The sequence below is a fragment of the Ranitomeya imitator genome, chromosome 4 (assembly GCF_032444005.1).
Source record: "Ranitomeya imitator isolate aRanImi1 chromosome 4, aRanImi1.pri, whole genome shotgun sequence".
NCBI classification, from domain to species: domain Eukaryota; kingdom Metazoa; phylum Chordata; class Amphibia; order Anura; family Dendrobatidae; genus Ranitomeya; species Ranitomeya imitator.
In genome coordinates this window covers 359,779,808-359,795,797 of record NC_091285.1, presented here as the reverse complement: position 1 = coordinate 359,795,797, position 15,990 = coordinate 359,779,808, and the positions used below count along the sequence as shown (strand labels likewise).

Genomic DNA, 15,990 nt, shown 5'->3' with positions numbered 1-15,990 from the left:
AACGGCCGTCGTCCAGCCTCCATCACCGCACCCTCCGCTCCACCTGATGTCCTAAATGGATGTATGAACATTCTTTTTCCAATAAAGAGCACGTTAATACAGCTTCTACTGGGTGAGTGCCGCATATTTTCCTGCTTCCTTGGATTACAAATGAAGTAATGTTTAGGAGAAAAACATTCATAAAAGCTAATGAACATTGATTAAACCCCTCCTGAGGGAAGAGAAATTAGAAGGTGTTACCAATGATCAATATGATAAGTCATAATCTACATAAGGATGTACCTTTTCCTGAATAAATAAGATTTTCTGCTTGTGACTGTGTGGTCAATCACAAATGGGTTTTCTCCGTGTGCACATAAATATCTCTGATACGCAATTTGGCAACAGGCAATTAAGATGATCACACAGCTTTAGTGTGACTCTAACACACCTCTTTTCACATGTAAAGCGCTATGGAATAAATGGCGCTATAATAATGGTGCACCGTGCATAAAAAGAATGCTGCCATCAGTCATGGTGGAGGGTAATGGATGTCCAGGAATTAAAAATTCCTTTATTGGAAAATCCACCACAGTAAGAGCTAACATTTGTTAGCACCTCTCCTGCTGTATAATAAAAGGCTATATCTGATTTTCAATATAGAGAAAAGTGAATTGTTATGAATATTAGGCAAAAGTTGGCATATCACGAAGAAAAAAAACATTCAGATGACGTGTTTTTTTTAATATATATCTTAATACTACAGTACACTTTCTGTTCGAGCACATTATTTACAGCACATTTTCATATTTAAAGAGCTTGGAATTCTAAAAATTGTAGCTCTGCTCTAAAGGAATAACCATATTTGATTATAAAATGTGTAAAGGAGTAAAATATTTTCCGGCATATAAGACGACCTTTTAACCCCTAAAAATTGTCCCAAAAGTCGGGGGTCGTCTTATACGCCGGGTATGGGTTCACGGAGCGATCCTGGATGGTTCCCAGGGTCTGAAGGAGAGCAGACTCTCCTTGAGGCCCTGGGATCCATATTCATGTAAAAAATAAAAATAATAAATATGGATATACTCACCCCTCTGACGGACCCTGGCTCTCAGCGGTGCAAGCATCTGCCTCCGTTCCTAAGGCTACTTTCACACTAGCGTCGGATTCAGCCTATCGCAATGCGTTGGGCCGAGATTCAGACGCTTGCGTTTGATGCGCTGCACAACGGAGGCAGCGGATGTATTTCTCCGGCGCATCCGCTGCCCCATTGTGAGGTGCGGGGAGGTGGGGGCGGAGTTCCGGCCGTGCATGCGCGGTCGGAAAAAGCGGTCCGTCGGGAGCAAAAAATGTTACATTTAACGTTTTTTGCTCTCGGCGGTCCGCCAAAACACGGCGCAACCGTCGCACGACGGTTGCGACGTGTCAATACGTCGCAATGCGTCGGTAATGTTACTCTATGGGGCAAAAACGCATCCTGCAAACAACTTTGCAGGATGCGTTTTTTCCCCTAAAGGACGCATTGCGACGTATTGAAAACAACGCTAGTGTGAAAGTAGCCTAAGAATACAGTGAGTGAAGGACCTTCGATGACGTCGCGGTCACGTGACCACTCAAGTGACCGCGATGGCATCGAATGTCCTTCACTCACTGCATTCTTAGGAACGGAGGCAGACGCTTGCAGCGTGGTGAGTCAGGGTCCGTCGGAGGGGTGAGTATATCCATATTTTTTATTTTTATTCTTTATTTTTTACATGAATATGGATCCCAGGGCCTGAAGGAGAGTCTCCTCTCCTCCAGACCCTGGGAACCACACGCCGTATAAGATGACTGGGCGTATAAGATGACCAGTCTTATACGGCGGGTATATACCAAATTCCATATTTTATATGGAAAAGTTGGGGGTCGTCTTATACGCCCAGTCGTCTTATACACCAGAAAATACGGTAGATTGCTGTCTAAATAACATACTGTAGCTGGAACCTTCTCGCATAATGAGTAAGCCATGACCATGGGTATTTTAGCCTAATATTTTTGTTGTTAATTAGAAGGTAAACATGTTTTCAGTCCTTAATCAAGTCATAAGCGTACCATAATAATATGCAAATAAACTAATCTGCAATGTCTTTAATTCTACTTTTAATTGGTAATTTATTATCTATGGGGTTATATGCATCAGTGACAAGTTCAGATGTATAATTGCACTTCAATTTATTAACTTGTTCAAAGCCTGTTTGGAATAATAAATGTATGATACCTATATATGAGGCAAATCATCTAGGCATTTTTTAATCCTGACATACTTAACCATAATAGACCATGACTTCCCCTGAGAGAAGGATACCATATAAGTCAATTGTAGATAATAGAGGCATAGCTAGTGGTTCAGCATGGGGAAGGGAGAGGGGTTGGAACACATTTGAATGGGCCCCCAACTCTTGTTTTCTTCACTGTATATGGCTGAAGATTGGCCGTGTGTGACTTTTCTTTGCATACTGTAGGTTTTGGTGGCGGGGTTGGATTACATGACAGCAGGTTTGCTAGTCCCCTAGTGACAATATTCTGCTGATAAAACAATAATTTTATAAAAACTACAGCAAGCAACCCAGTAAGTGACACATCGCTTGAATCAGGGTGTAACAACCCTGCTGGCATCACTGCATGGCCTTCCATCCCCCACGTGCCTGATACATCTACTCACCCTGAGCCATGCTGTAAATTCTGTCTGCTGCCGACTCCATGCGGTGTGCCTCATGGCTGCTTGCTCAGTGTACACTTCCTGCCTTGCGCATAGGGGGGCGGCGCTGGCAAATCCAGATTCTTATTGAGACTGTGTGCACCTCCCTAAGGTGTCCCTGGCCAATTGCCTAGAGGCCTCTGATACTTAAGGCATCCCCACCCATTAGAGGATGCCTGAGCAAACTATCAGCATCTTGCTACTGAGGTGCCAGGTCCCGTCTCTGTCCTCTGTGTCTGCCACCCAGTGGGGCGTCATACCCTGCTCTGAATCTGTGTTCCGTTACTTCAGTGTCTGACTCTGAGGCCTGCAATCCACAGGCCTATATCCGTGTCCAGTACTAGTATCTGTGTCTGTTCCTGTGTGAACTCCGGTCTATGTCCGTTCCTGTTCCTTCTTTGTTTGTTTGCCATTCCCACTCTGCTGTGTTGATTTCTGTGTTCCCTCTCTGCTCTGCTTGCCACTACCAGTGGTTCTGCACCTCTCTGCTCTGCTCACCACAACCTGTGGCTCTGCACCTCTCTGCTCTGCTTGCCACAACCCATGGCTCTGTGCTTCTCTGCTCCGCTCGCCACACCCGTGGCTCTGTGCTTCTCTGCTCCACTCGCCACAACCCGTGGCTCTGTGCTTCTCTGCTCTGCTCATCACAACCTGTGGCTCTGCGCCTTCTGGCTCTTGGCTCCACCTTCAGTGGCTCCATTCTAGGTTCCGCCTCCAGAGGGTCCACTCTTTGCTCCGCGTCCAGCTGATCACCTCTTGGCTCCTCCTCCTCTTCTGCTCTTGGCTCCAGCTCCTCCTTCTCTGCTCTTAGCTCCACCTCCTTCTCTGCTCTTGGCTCTGCCTCCTACATTTCTATTTTTGGCTCCACCTCTTGTGGTTCTGCTTTGCATCCGCTCTTGTGGTCTTGCTCTACCTCCGTTCTGCAACTTGCCGTACAGGTCTCTACGTGTTCCCATATACCCTCCAGTCTGAACAGGTTCTTGCCTGTTTCCACACACCCACCTGTATACCAGTTCCTACCTGTCCTACCAGAGTATCAGCCCTGTCCGCCTGTTCTGCCAGAGTGTCAGCCGTGCCCCCCAGCCTGCCAGTGTCTCTGCCGTGCCCGTCTGTCTGCCAGCCGTGCCCGCCTGCCTGCCAGTGTCTCAATCGTGCCCGTCTCTCCACCAGTGTCTCTGCCGTACCCATCCGCCTGCCAGTGTCACAGCCGTGCCTGCCTGTGTCACAGCAGCCACAGCCAGACACCACCCTGGAGTCGTACCTGGCCGCTACCTGCCACACAAGCCTGACCTCACCATCAGAGGCTCCAGCGAACACCTAGGAAGCTACTTAGTTACACCCCTTCCTGCCCGCGCCAACCAGTCTGGGCGTGAGCATTACACAGGGTCTCTGTCCCTACATTATGCTGTTCACAAATAAGGTAGAAAAAAACCTGGTGACAGATTTCTTTGAAATGTAATCTGTCAGTAGGATCAACCCTTCTAAGCAGTCTATATGGGCCCGTAGGTCATAGGTGGAGTTAGCAGTGTTAGATATGTAGAGCAAGAAGGAAGACTGTCAATCATTATATGTCTCACACTTGCATTCAAAATAATCTCTGGAGGCAGATTCTCAGGGAGATCTGTGTCCTGCCCATAGATCTTAACAGCTTATTTACAGATTAATAAAAATGTGGATTTTTCTGGAGTAATACATTGGATTGCAGATATTAAGATATCATTTTATTCAGCTTTCTATGACCTACATGCCCATATAAACATCTTAGGTGGATTGATCCTACTGACCAGGGGCGTAACTACCACGGTCGTAGCAGTCGCCACAGCGACCATTCCCGGGGGAGTCAGGGGCCCGGCGGGTCAGATGCACGCCGACGCCAGCAAAAAAGTTAAAAACAGTTGCCGTGCAGGTGATTTCTCCCGCACTACAACAGACAGACCTGCCCTCCACCTGACTTGCCGGGCGCACACATCAGATCAGCAGCCGACACCTGAACTGTTAGGAAGGGCTGAAGGGCCTGTGGTGATGTCATCATTATCATAGGTCCTTCACCATTTATCAGCTCCGCGTCCTGATCACATGACGATGACATCACCACAGGTCCTTCAGCTCTCAGCAGCAGCTCAGTCCTGGTTGTGTGCAGCTCGTGTTCTCTGGTATCAGCCAGCAGCAGATTTCCGGTTCCTGCTGTTCCGGTGAGATGTGGAGTCAGATGGGGCAGAATGTGGAGTCAGATGAAGCAGAATGTGCAGTCAGATGGGGCAGAATGTGGAGACAGATGGGGCAGAATGTGACTTCAGATGGGGCAGAATGTGGAGTCAGATGGGGCAGAATGTGGAGTCAGATGGGCAGAATGTGGAGTCAGATGGGGCAAATTGTGGAGTCAGATGGTGCAGAATGTGTATGCAGATGGGGCAGGATGTGTATTCAGATGGGGCAGAATGTGGAGTCAGATGAAGCAGAATGTGGAGTCAGATGGGGCAGAATGTGGATTCAGATGGGGCAGAATGTGGCTTCAGATGGGCAGAATGTGTAGTCAGATGAGGCAGAATGTTGAGTCAGATGGGGCAGAATGTGGAGTCAGATGGGACAGAATGAGGAGTGAGATGGGGCAGAATGTGGAGTCAGATGGGACAGAATGTGGAGTCAGATGGGGCAGAATGTGGAGTCAGATGGGGCAGAATGTGGAGTCAGATGGGGCAGAATGTGGAGTCAGATGGTGCAGAATGTGTATTCAGATGGGGCAGAATGTGGAGTCAGATGAAACAGAATGTGGAGTCAGATGGGGCAGAATGTGGAGTCGTATGGGGCAGAATGTGGAGACAGATGGGGCAGAATGTGGAGTCAGATGGGGCAGGATCATGGGCAGGATGTGGATTTGGGTGGAAAATATTTTGGTGGGGTGGGTCCATTTGAAAGTTCGCATCGGGGCCCATAACTTGGTAGTTACGCCACTGCTACTGACAGATTCCCTTTAGATATCAAATATGAATCATGGTCATGTGATTGATAACTAATCCATGACATAAACGAAAAAATAATTCTTTCCTTCTGCATTACCTATGTTTAACCTATTTTACCTTGCTGCCTAATACCATCTCAGTATTCATTTATGTTTACTTTTCTTTCTTTCTGCAGGTCTCCTGAGTTAATATGTTCACTGACAAGCACAAGTGAAAACCCGTGAAAATGATTCCGTATGCCATCGTTATGTGAGAAGAGATTTCAGTGTACAAGGAGGTTTCAGACGTTACTTTTCCAAAATAGAAGTTGAAGAATATTCTTCCCTGTATATCATTCTCATCTCTACATTTCTGAATAACTGTCCAAAAAGTACTGATCTATAACTGTACTACATGACAGTGTGTAGGCAGTGTGCAACATACACAGGTAGCAAGTCCTATAAAATTTGCATACATTTGTATACCCCAGATTATACATTTCCTACTAAAAAAAATCTATTGCACATCAAGGCCTGGAAGTATCAATTACTACATGTAAAAAGTGCAGATTTTATATACAGGTGAAAACTGTTTAAGAATGTCCTGATTGAGACATAAGTCTTTGTTGGCAGATATTTTAGGACTTATTAGATAAAGTACATTATGTGCCAATTAAAACATGTTTGCACTCAGTATATCACATCATCTTCAAAATTACATCAGTTCTGTGCCACCATTTTAAAAGGATTGTATTAGTTGTAACCAGTTAGCCTCATTACTGATGTAAGAACTATGGACTCAAAGGAAATATATGTAACACTTTCTACTGCCAATAATAATACTGAATAGAACAATATATCTCTCCAATTAAAATATAATTTAGCATACCGTACAGCAAATATCATATTACAGGACAAGCTGTACCCCTCCGCACATATGAATATCTGTGCGGAAAGTTTGAGCCATGTGAACATAAGGCAATTTAGAACTAGAGCCAGAAATTACTTTGCTTATCTAACAGAAGTGGAAAAGTTGTACAAAATGTATTTGACCAAGTGAGTAGCTCTTCACTTATGAAACCTGCATCCTTAATTATTACCTAGTCATTGGGAATTGATTGAATGTTTCTGTTCATAAGGAAACTTGCCTTGTTCTTAACCAATGAACAACTTGGCAGTATGTGTTAGCGCATTAGTTGTCAGGTTATTTGAATGTTACTCTAGTCTAAATGTGAAGACATGGATTTACCAAGATTAACCAATAGGAGCATATATTAAATCACTGTCTCTAAGATTGTTACATGTAACTATTAACCATCGAATTCTGAACAGTTTTTTGGTTGTGTTCAATATTTTATTGTGCGTGTGTATGTATATAATATATATTATATATACATATATGTATACAGGATATTTTAAAAAACTGTGCAAACGTTTTAGGCAGGTGTGGGGAAAAAAAGGCTGCAAGGACAGAATGTGATCTAAAATAAAAGTCTTAATAGTTTATTTTTTCAATTAACAAAATTGAACTGAATGAACAAAAGAGAAATCTAGGTCAAATCAATATTTGGCGTGTCCACTGTTTACCCTCAAAACAGCATCAATTCTTCTAGGTACATGTCCACATAGTCTTATAGGAAGTTGGCATAGGAGGTTGTTCCAAACATCTTGGCGAACCAAACAGCAATTTTCTCCGGATATAGCCTTGTGCAAATCCTCTTTCTTCATGTAATCCCATACTGAGGGTATGTTGAGATCAGGGCTCTGTGGGGCTATATCATCACATCCAGGACTTCTTGTTCTTCTTTACACTGAAGATACTTCCAAATTATATTGACTGTATGTTTGGGTCATTGTCCTGCTGCTGAATAAATTTGAAGCCAGTCAAACACCTTCATGATGGTATTGCATGATGGATAAGTATCTACTTATATTAGTCAGCATTATGGACACCCTTAACCCTGACAAAATCCCCCAACTCCATTTGCTGAAATGCAGCCCCAAATTTGCAAAGAGCCTCTCCACCAAGTCTCACTGTCTCCTGCACACACTCTTGTATGCTTCTCCTGGTTGGTCTTCAGCAAAAAAAAAAACTTTATTCTGATACAGACAAATATTTCAAATTTTGACTCATCAGTCCAGAGCACCTTCTGCCATTTTTCTGCACCCCAGTTCTCATGTCGTTGTGCATCATTGAGTCACTTTGGCTAGTTTTTATGTCTAAGGTATAACTTTTGGACACAATTCTTCAAGGAAGACCACTTTGGGCCAGACTTCTCTGAATAGTAAATGGGTGTAGGTAGGTCCCACTTGTCGCTGCTAGTGCTGAGCTGATAGCACTGCTGACATTTTCCAGCTTGGAAGAGCAGTTAGCGTAATTTGTTTTTTATTTGCTGCACTAAATTTCCTAGGTCATACACGGATTCTACAGTTCACTATGTTGCCCATTTATTGGTGCTTATTCCAAAGAGTTTGAACAGCTCATCTTGAAACCTCAGTCTTAGACGTCTTTGCCTGGGAGAGATCTTGCTGATGCAGTATAAGTACCTTGTGTCTTTTTGCTATGCTCTTACAATGCTGTATGACTGAGTGTGGATATTCCTCACCTAGTTTTAAGCCTTTTTCACAGCTAATTCCAGTGGACTGTGTTTCAACTTACATATGAAAGTGATAATCATTATCACCTTGTTTGGTATAATTCGTTACTGTTACTCCTGACTATAATTCTACAAAATCTATGACTTCATGAAAGTGTACCTAGGAAAACTGATGCTGTTTAAATGCTAAGGGTGGTCACACCAAATTTCTCTTTGCACTTTGTAAATAGTTAGGATTCCCTTACCCCCATTAACCTTGGCCTTTCCTCCCCTGTGAACATAATCCCACTTTTTCTCATTTCCCTTCTTCAAACTCTAACTGGTTTACTGTTATCTTTAAATTATGGATTTTTCTCTATATTTTCAAAAATAAAGAATTACGGTGTGTATATATATATATATATATATATATATATATATTTTTTTTTTAAGACTTCTATTTTTGGAAGCATTCTTCCTTTGCAGCATTTTTTTTCACACTTGCCCAAAACTTTTAAAACTTTTGCCCGGTATTGTGTATATATACACACACACACGTCCTTTTGGTAACTTTATCATTGAAATAAACATTTCTGAAATGATATATTGTGTAATAGCAACTCTACTTTTTAGACACTTTGCAGACATTTTGAAAAAAGGCTCTTTTAAATATCCAAATTCTAACAATTGTTGAACTCTCACTTAAGGAGCCTTAATTGTATATGGTGATGTTCCGTGTTCTTAGATACTCAAAGTAGTAATGTAAATAGTTTTTAACAAAAAGAGGTAACGTTTGTACTGTTTCAATAGCCTGTAAATTATATTGTCATATTCGTTGAATAGTGATGCTATCACAAGAAGAGGTTAATGAAATAACTTGTATTTTACCATCCCCTCAATACAGTGGCATGTAAAATTTTGTGTACCTCTTGTCAAAACAACTGTTATTATGAACAGTTAAGCAAATTGAAGATGAAACGATCTCTAAAAGGCCTAAAATTAGAGGTGACAGACTTCCTTTGTATTTTAGGCAAAAAAAAAAAATTATATATATATAATTTTTTTTTTACATCTTAAAAATTAAAGGAAGGAAAATGGGCTGATGCAAAAGTACCACAGCTTGTAAACACTTTTTGTAGCCAGCCAAGAGTCTTTCAATTCTTGTTTTAGGAATTTTCAGACATTCTTCGTTGGAAAATTCTTCCACTTCAGTGAGATTCCTTAGTCATCTGGAATGCACTGCTATTTTGAGGTCAGCTACTGATTTTCAATGATGTTCAGATCAGGGGACTGTGAGGGTCATTGTAAAACCTCTAACTTGCGCCATTTGAGGTAGTCTATTGTAAGTTTTGACTTGTGTTTAGGATCATTATCCATTTGTAGAAGCCATTCTGTTTTCAATTTCAGCTTTTTTTTTTTTACAGATGGTGTTATGTTCAGTATGCAAAAAAACATCTAAACCACCCTGAGGCATTTTGGAAACAAGTCCTGTGAACCTTTGAAGTTAAAATAGAACTCTTTGGCCACATTGATCAAAGCTATGTTTGGAGAAAAAGGGCACAGAAAGGGCAAAAATGTCGCCATCATTAAGCAAGGGGGTGGATCAATCATGCTTCGAGGTTGTGTTACAGCCAATGGCATGAGGATCATTTCACAGGTAGAGGAAAGAATGGATTCAGTGAAATTTCAACAAATTCCTGATGCAAGCATAGCACTATCTTTAAAAAAGCAGAGGTTGAAAAGAGGATGGCTTCTACAAATATATAATGATCCTAAACACACATTAAAACCCATAAAAGACTACCTTAAAAGGCGCAAGCTGAAGCTTTTACAATGGTCCTAACAGTCTCCTGATGTGAACATCATTGAAAATCTGTGGCTAGTCCTCAGAATAGCAGAGCATGCAAAACAACCCAGGAATCTCACAGAACTGGAAGAATTTTCCTAGGAAGAGTGGATGAATATCCCTCTTGCAGGCTACAAAAAGCGTTTACAAGCTGTGATACTTTTGAAAGGGTGTGCTACTAGGTACTAACTAGACATGAGCGAATATGTTCGGAAAACGATCGCCAAACATAAATTTGGTACGAATATGGTATATTCTGATTCGTGATCGGTAACACGAGCATTTTTCTTAAAACCGGAAAAAGTCGGTAACATTCAGTAAAACTGCAGGACGATAATTGCGTTGCCACTAAAGTATTTTAAAGTAGAGGATAGATACAGTAAGTAGAATAAAAGTCGGCAATTCATGTGCTGCATACAGTAAAATCACAGCGTGACAGGTTAGAATAGAATAGATATTTACACATAGAATACATATATAGATGTCAGGGACACACACATATAAATGAACCGTATATACTCATATAAGCTGAGATTTTCAGCCCATTTTTTTGGCTGAAAATGCCCCTCTCGGCTTATACTCGAGTCACCCCTAGAAGGTCTGTCTCCCATCAACCCCACCTGTCTGTCTCTCCTCTCCCCCTGTCCATCTCTCTTCCCTGGGGGTGTTTCTTACCCCCTCCTTCACAGCAGCAGCAGCGGCATAGCAGCGCGATTCTGGCATGTATTGAGTCCCTGAGGTAGCTGCACGCAACCTCCACCTGCCGTACGGCTACCGCTGGCTTCATACATAGTAACATAGTAACATAGTTAGTAAGGCCGAAAAAAGACATTTGTCCATCCAGTTCAGCCTATATTCCATCATAATAAATCCCCAGATCTACGTCCTTCTACAGAACCTAATTGTATGATACAATATTGTTCTGCTCCAGGAAGACATCCAGGCCTCTCTTGAACCCCTCGACTGAGTTCGCCATCACCACCTCCTCAGGCAAGCAATTCCAGATTCTCACTGCCCTAACAGTAAAGAATCCTCTTCTATGTTGGTGGAAAAACCTTCTCTCCTCCAGACGCAAAGAATGCCCCCTTGTGCCCTTCACCTTCCTTGGTATAAACAGATCCTCAGCGAGATATTTGTATTGTCCCCTTATATACTTATACATGGTTATTAGATCGCCACTCAGTCGTCTTTTTTCTAGACTAAATAATCCTAATTTCGCTAATCTATCTGGGTATTGTTGTTCTCCCATCCCCTTTATTAATTTTGTTGCCCTCCTTTGTACTCTCTCTAGTTCCATTATATCCTTCCTGAGCACCGGTGCCCAAAACTGGACACAGTACTCCATGTGCGGTCTAACTAGGGATTTGTACAGAGGCAGTATAATGCTCTCATCATGTGTATCCAGACCTCTTTTAATGCACCCCATGATCCTGTTTGCCTTGGCAGCTGCTGCCTGGCACTGGCTGCTCCAGGTAAGTTTATCATTAACTAGGATCCCCAAGTCCTTCTCCCTGTCAGATTTACCCAGTGGTTTCCCGTTCAGTGTGTAATGGTGATATTGATTCCTTCTTCCCATGTGTATAACCTTACATTTATCATTGTTAAACCTCATCTGCCACCTCTCGGCCCAAGTTTCCAACTTATCCAGATCCATCTGTAGCAGAATACTATCTTCTCTTGTATTAACTGCTTTACATAGTTTTGTATCATCTGCAAATATCGATATTTTACTGTGTAAACCTTCTACCAGATCATTAATGAGTATGTTGAAGAGAACAGGTCCCAATACTGACCCCTGCGGTACCCCACTGGTCACAGCGACCCAGTTAGAGACTATACCATTTATAACCACCCTCTGCTTTCTATCACTAAGCCAGTTACTAACCCATTTACACACATTTTCCCCCAGACCAAGCATTCTCATTTTGTGTAACAACCTCTTGTGCGGCACGGTATCAAACGCTTTGGAAAAATCGAGATATACCATGTCCAATGACTCACCGTGGTCCAGCCTATAGCTTACCTCTTCATAAAAACTGATTAGATTGGTTTGACAGGAGCGATTTCTCATAAACCCATGCTGATATGGAGTTAAACAGTTATTCTCATTGAGATAATCCAGAATAACATCCCTCATAAACCCTTCAAATATTTTACCAACAATAGAGGTTAGACTTACTGGCCTATAATTTCCAGGTTCACTTTTAGAGCCCTTTTTGAATATTGGCACCACATTTGCTATGCGCCAATCCTGCGGAACAGACCCTGTCGCTATAGAGTCCCTAAAAATAAGAAATAATGGTTTATCTATTACATTACTTAGTTCTCTTAGTACTCGTGGGTGTATGCCATCCGGACCCGGAGATTTATCTATTTTAATCTTATTTAGCCGGTTTCGCACCTCTTCTTGGGTTAGATTGGTGACCCTTAATATAGGGTTTTCATTGTTTCTTGGGATTTCACCTAGCATTTCATTTTCCACCGTGAATACCGTGGAGAAGGTGTTTAATATGTTAGCTTTTTCCTCGTCATTTACAACCATTCTTTCCTCACTATTTTTTAAGGGGCCTACATTTTCAGTTTTTATTCTTCTACTATTGATATAGTTGAAGAACAGTTTGGGATTAGTTTTACTCTCCTTAGCAATGTGCTTCTCTGTTTCCTTTTTGGCAGCTTTAATTAGTTTTTTAGATAAAGTATTTTTCTCCCTATAGTTTTTTAGAGCTTCAATGCTGCCATCCTGCTTTAGTAGTGCAAATGCTTTCTTTTTACTGTTAATTGCCTGTCTTACTTCTTTGTTTAGCCACATTGGGTTTTTCCTATTTCTAGTCCTTTTATTCCCACAAGGTATAAACCGCTTACACTGCCTATTTAGGATGTTCTTAAACATTTCCCAATTATTATCTGTATTCTTATTTCTGAGGATATTGTCCCAGTCTACCAGATTAAGGGCATCTCTAAGCTGGTCAAACTTTGCCTTCCTAAAGTTCAGTGTTTTTGTGACTCCCTGACAAGTCCCCCTAGTGAAAGACAGGTGAAACTGTACAATATTGTGGTCGCTATTTCCTAGATGCCCGACCACCTGCAGATTTGTTATTCTGTCAGGTCTATTAGATAGTATTAGGTCTAAAAGTGCTGCTCCTCTGGTTGGATTCTGCACCAATTGTGAAAGATAATTTTTCTTGGTTATTAGCAGAAACCTGTTGCCTTTATGGGTTTCACAGGTTTCTGTTTCCCAGTTAATATCCGGGTAGTTAAAGTCCCCCATAACCAGGACCTCATTATGGGTTGCAGCTTCATCTATCTGCTTTAGAAGTAGACTTTCCATGGTTTCTGTTATATTTGGGGGTTTGTAACAGACCCCAATGAGAATTTTGTTACCATTTTTCCCTCCATGAATTTCAACCCATATGGACTCGACATCCTCATTCCCTTCGCTAATATCCTCCATGACTGCTACTGCTGCTCCATACATTACTGGCACGCGACTACCTCCGGAACTCCATACATGACAGGATGGCACTGCTCCGCCGCCGCTGCTGTGTAGAAGTGGGTAAGAAACACCCCTGTGGGAGACTCGCGGACCGACAGGGAGAGGGGAGACTCGCCGCTGCTGTGTAGAAGTGGGTGAGAAAAACCCCCGTGGGAGACTCGTGGACCGATGGGGAGAGGGGAGACTCGCGGGGACAGGGGAGATTCGCGGAGTGAGGGGAGATGTTGTGAATTCAGCTTTTGGGCTCCCTCCGGTGGTTGTAGAGGGTAATGCAGTTGTGCCTGGACTGCAGGAGTGGACAGGTGTATCTACTAATTGCAAAACTGACTGGGGTATATAGCTTTGCAGAATCCTTTAGTCAGTGCCAGTTGTCCATTGTTTTGGAATGATTCACTTCCCTGCTGGTCTACAAAGATAAGTCCTGGCTTTGTTTTTGCTGTCCAGCTGCAGTGGACCTTATAGTTCTGTGCTTTTTCATGTTTTTGTCTTGTCCAGCTTAGTCTGTGAAGGATTTTTTGCAGCCTAGCTATTTCTCTGGAGATGCAGATATACCCCCCATGTCTTTAATCAGATGTGGTGATCTGTATTTTCTGCGGTGGATATTTTCTAGTGTTTTTATACTGACCGCATAGTACTCTGTTCTATTCTTTCTTTTTAGCTAGTATGGCCTCCTATGCTAAAATCTGATTTCATATCTGCGTATGTTATTTCCCTCTCCTCTCACAGTCAATATTTGTGGGGGCTATCTATCCTTTGGGGATTTTCTCTGAGGCAAGATAGGTTTCCTGTTTCTGCTTTAGGGGTAGTTAGATCTTAGGCTGTGCCGAGGGGTCTAGGGAGTGTTAGGTACCCCCCACGGCTACTTCTAGTTGCCCTGCTAAGTTCAGGGTTTGCGGTCAGTACAGGGACCACCTTCTCCAGAGTCCGTCTCATGCTGCTCCTAGGCCATCAGATCATAACAGTACAACTGGCCACAATGAGTTAATTGCATCTCAGAAGAAGGGCGGGAAGCTTTTGAGCCATTTTTTTTTCCTTAGCCTGTTTGGGATTTTCCTCCCTATTTACCTCTGGGTGGCTACGGAGTCTAGTATTAACATGAATGTTCAGGAGTTAGTTTCTCGGGTGGATCAGCTTGCTGCTAGGGTACAGGGTATTTCAGATTTCATTGTTCAAACTCCTGCCTTAGAACCTAAGATTCCCACTCCTGATTTATTCTTTGGTGACAGATCCAAATTTTTGAGTTTCAAAAATAACTGTAAACTGTTTTTTGCATTAAGACCCCGGTCTTCTGGTGATCCTATTCAGCAGGTTAAAATAATCATATCTCTGCTGCGTGGTGACCCACAGGATTGGGCATTTTCCCTGGAATCTGGCAATCCTGCTTTGCTTAATGTTGATTCGTTCTTTCAGGCATTGGGGTTGTTGTATGATGAGCCTAATTCTATGGATTTTATTTCCGATCTTCCTGTTTCCCAAAGAATGTCGGTTATCTGGGTTGTCTGTGACCGATTTTCTAAGATGGTTCATTTGGTGCCTTTGCCTAAATTGCCTTCTTCTTCTGATTTGGTTCCGTTGTTTTTTCAGCACGTGGTGCGTTTGCATGGTATTCCGGAGAATATTGTGTCCGACAGAGGTTCCCAGTTTGTTTCCAGGTTTTGGCGGGCCTTTTGTGCCAAGCTGGGCATTGATTTGTCTTTTTCCTCTGCATTTCATCCTCAGACAAATGGCCAGACTGAGCGAACTAATCAGACCTTGGAGACCTATTTGAGATGCTTTGTGTCTGCTGATCAGGATGATTGGGTGGCTTTTTTGCCACTAGCCGAGTTTGCCCTTAATAATCGGGCTAGTTCGGCTACTTTGGTTTCGCCTTTTTTTTGTAATTTTGGTTTTCATCCTCGTTTTTCTTCTGGGCAGGTTGAGCCTTCTGACCTTCCTGGTGTGGATTCTGTGGTCGACAGGTTGCAGCAGATTTGGGCTTATGTGGTGGACAATTTGGTGCTGTCTCAGGAGGAGGCTCAGCGTTTTGCTAACCGTCGTCGGTGTGTTGGTTCCCGGCTTCGGGTTGGTGATCTGGTTTGGTTATCTTCCCGTCATGTTCCTATGAAGGTTTCTTCCCCTAAGTTTAAGCCTCGATTTATTGGTCCTTATAGGATTTCTGAGATTATTAATCCGGTGTCCTTTCGCCTGGCGCTTCCGGCCTCTTTTGCTATTCATAATGTCTTCCATAGATCTTTGTTGCGGAAATATGTGGAGCCCGTTGTTCCCTCTGTTGATCCTCCGGCCCCTGTATTGGTCGATGGGGAGTTGGAATATGTTGTTGAGAAGATTTTGGATTCCCGTTTTTCGAGGCGGAAGCTTCAGTACCTTGTCAAGTGGAAGGGTTATGGCCAGGAGGATAATTCTTGGGTTTCTGCCTCTGAT

At 42.7% G+C, this 15,990-nt stretch overlaps 1 protein-coding gene across 2 annotated transcripts in view; it reads left to right on the top strand.

Annotated features, from left to right (window-relative positions):
* The window catches only part of LHFPL3 (LHFPL tetraspan subfamily member 3), a 127,511-nt gene extending 119,775 nt beyond the window's left edge, over nt 1-7,736 (top strand). For both annotated transcript variants that reach the window (XM_069765103.1, XM_069765104.1), the window contains one exon: nt 5,852-7,736. Coding sequence is in view for 1 of the 2 variants with exons in the window: in XM_069765104.1 (XP_069621205.1) it covers nt 5,852-5,865 (14 nt within the window). In the remaining variant the exon portion in view is untranslated. The remainder of the gene's footprint in view (nt 1-5,851) is intronic.
* Nucleotides 7,737-15,990: the final 8,254 nt, after the last annotated feature.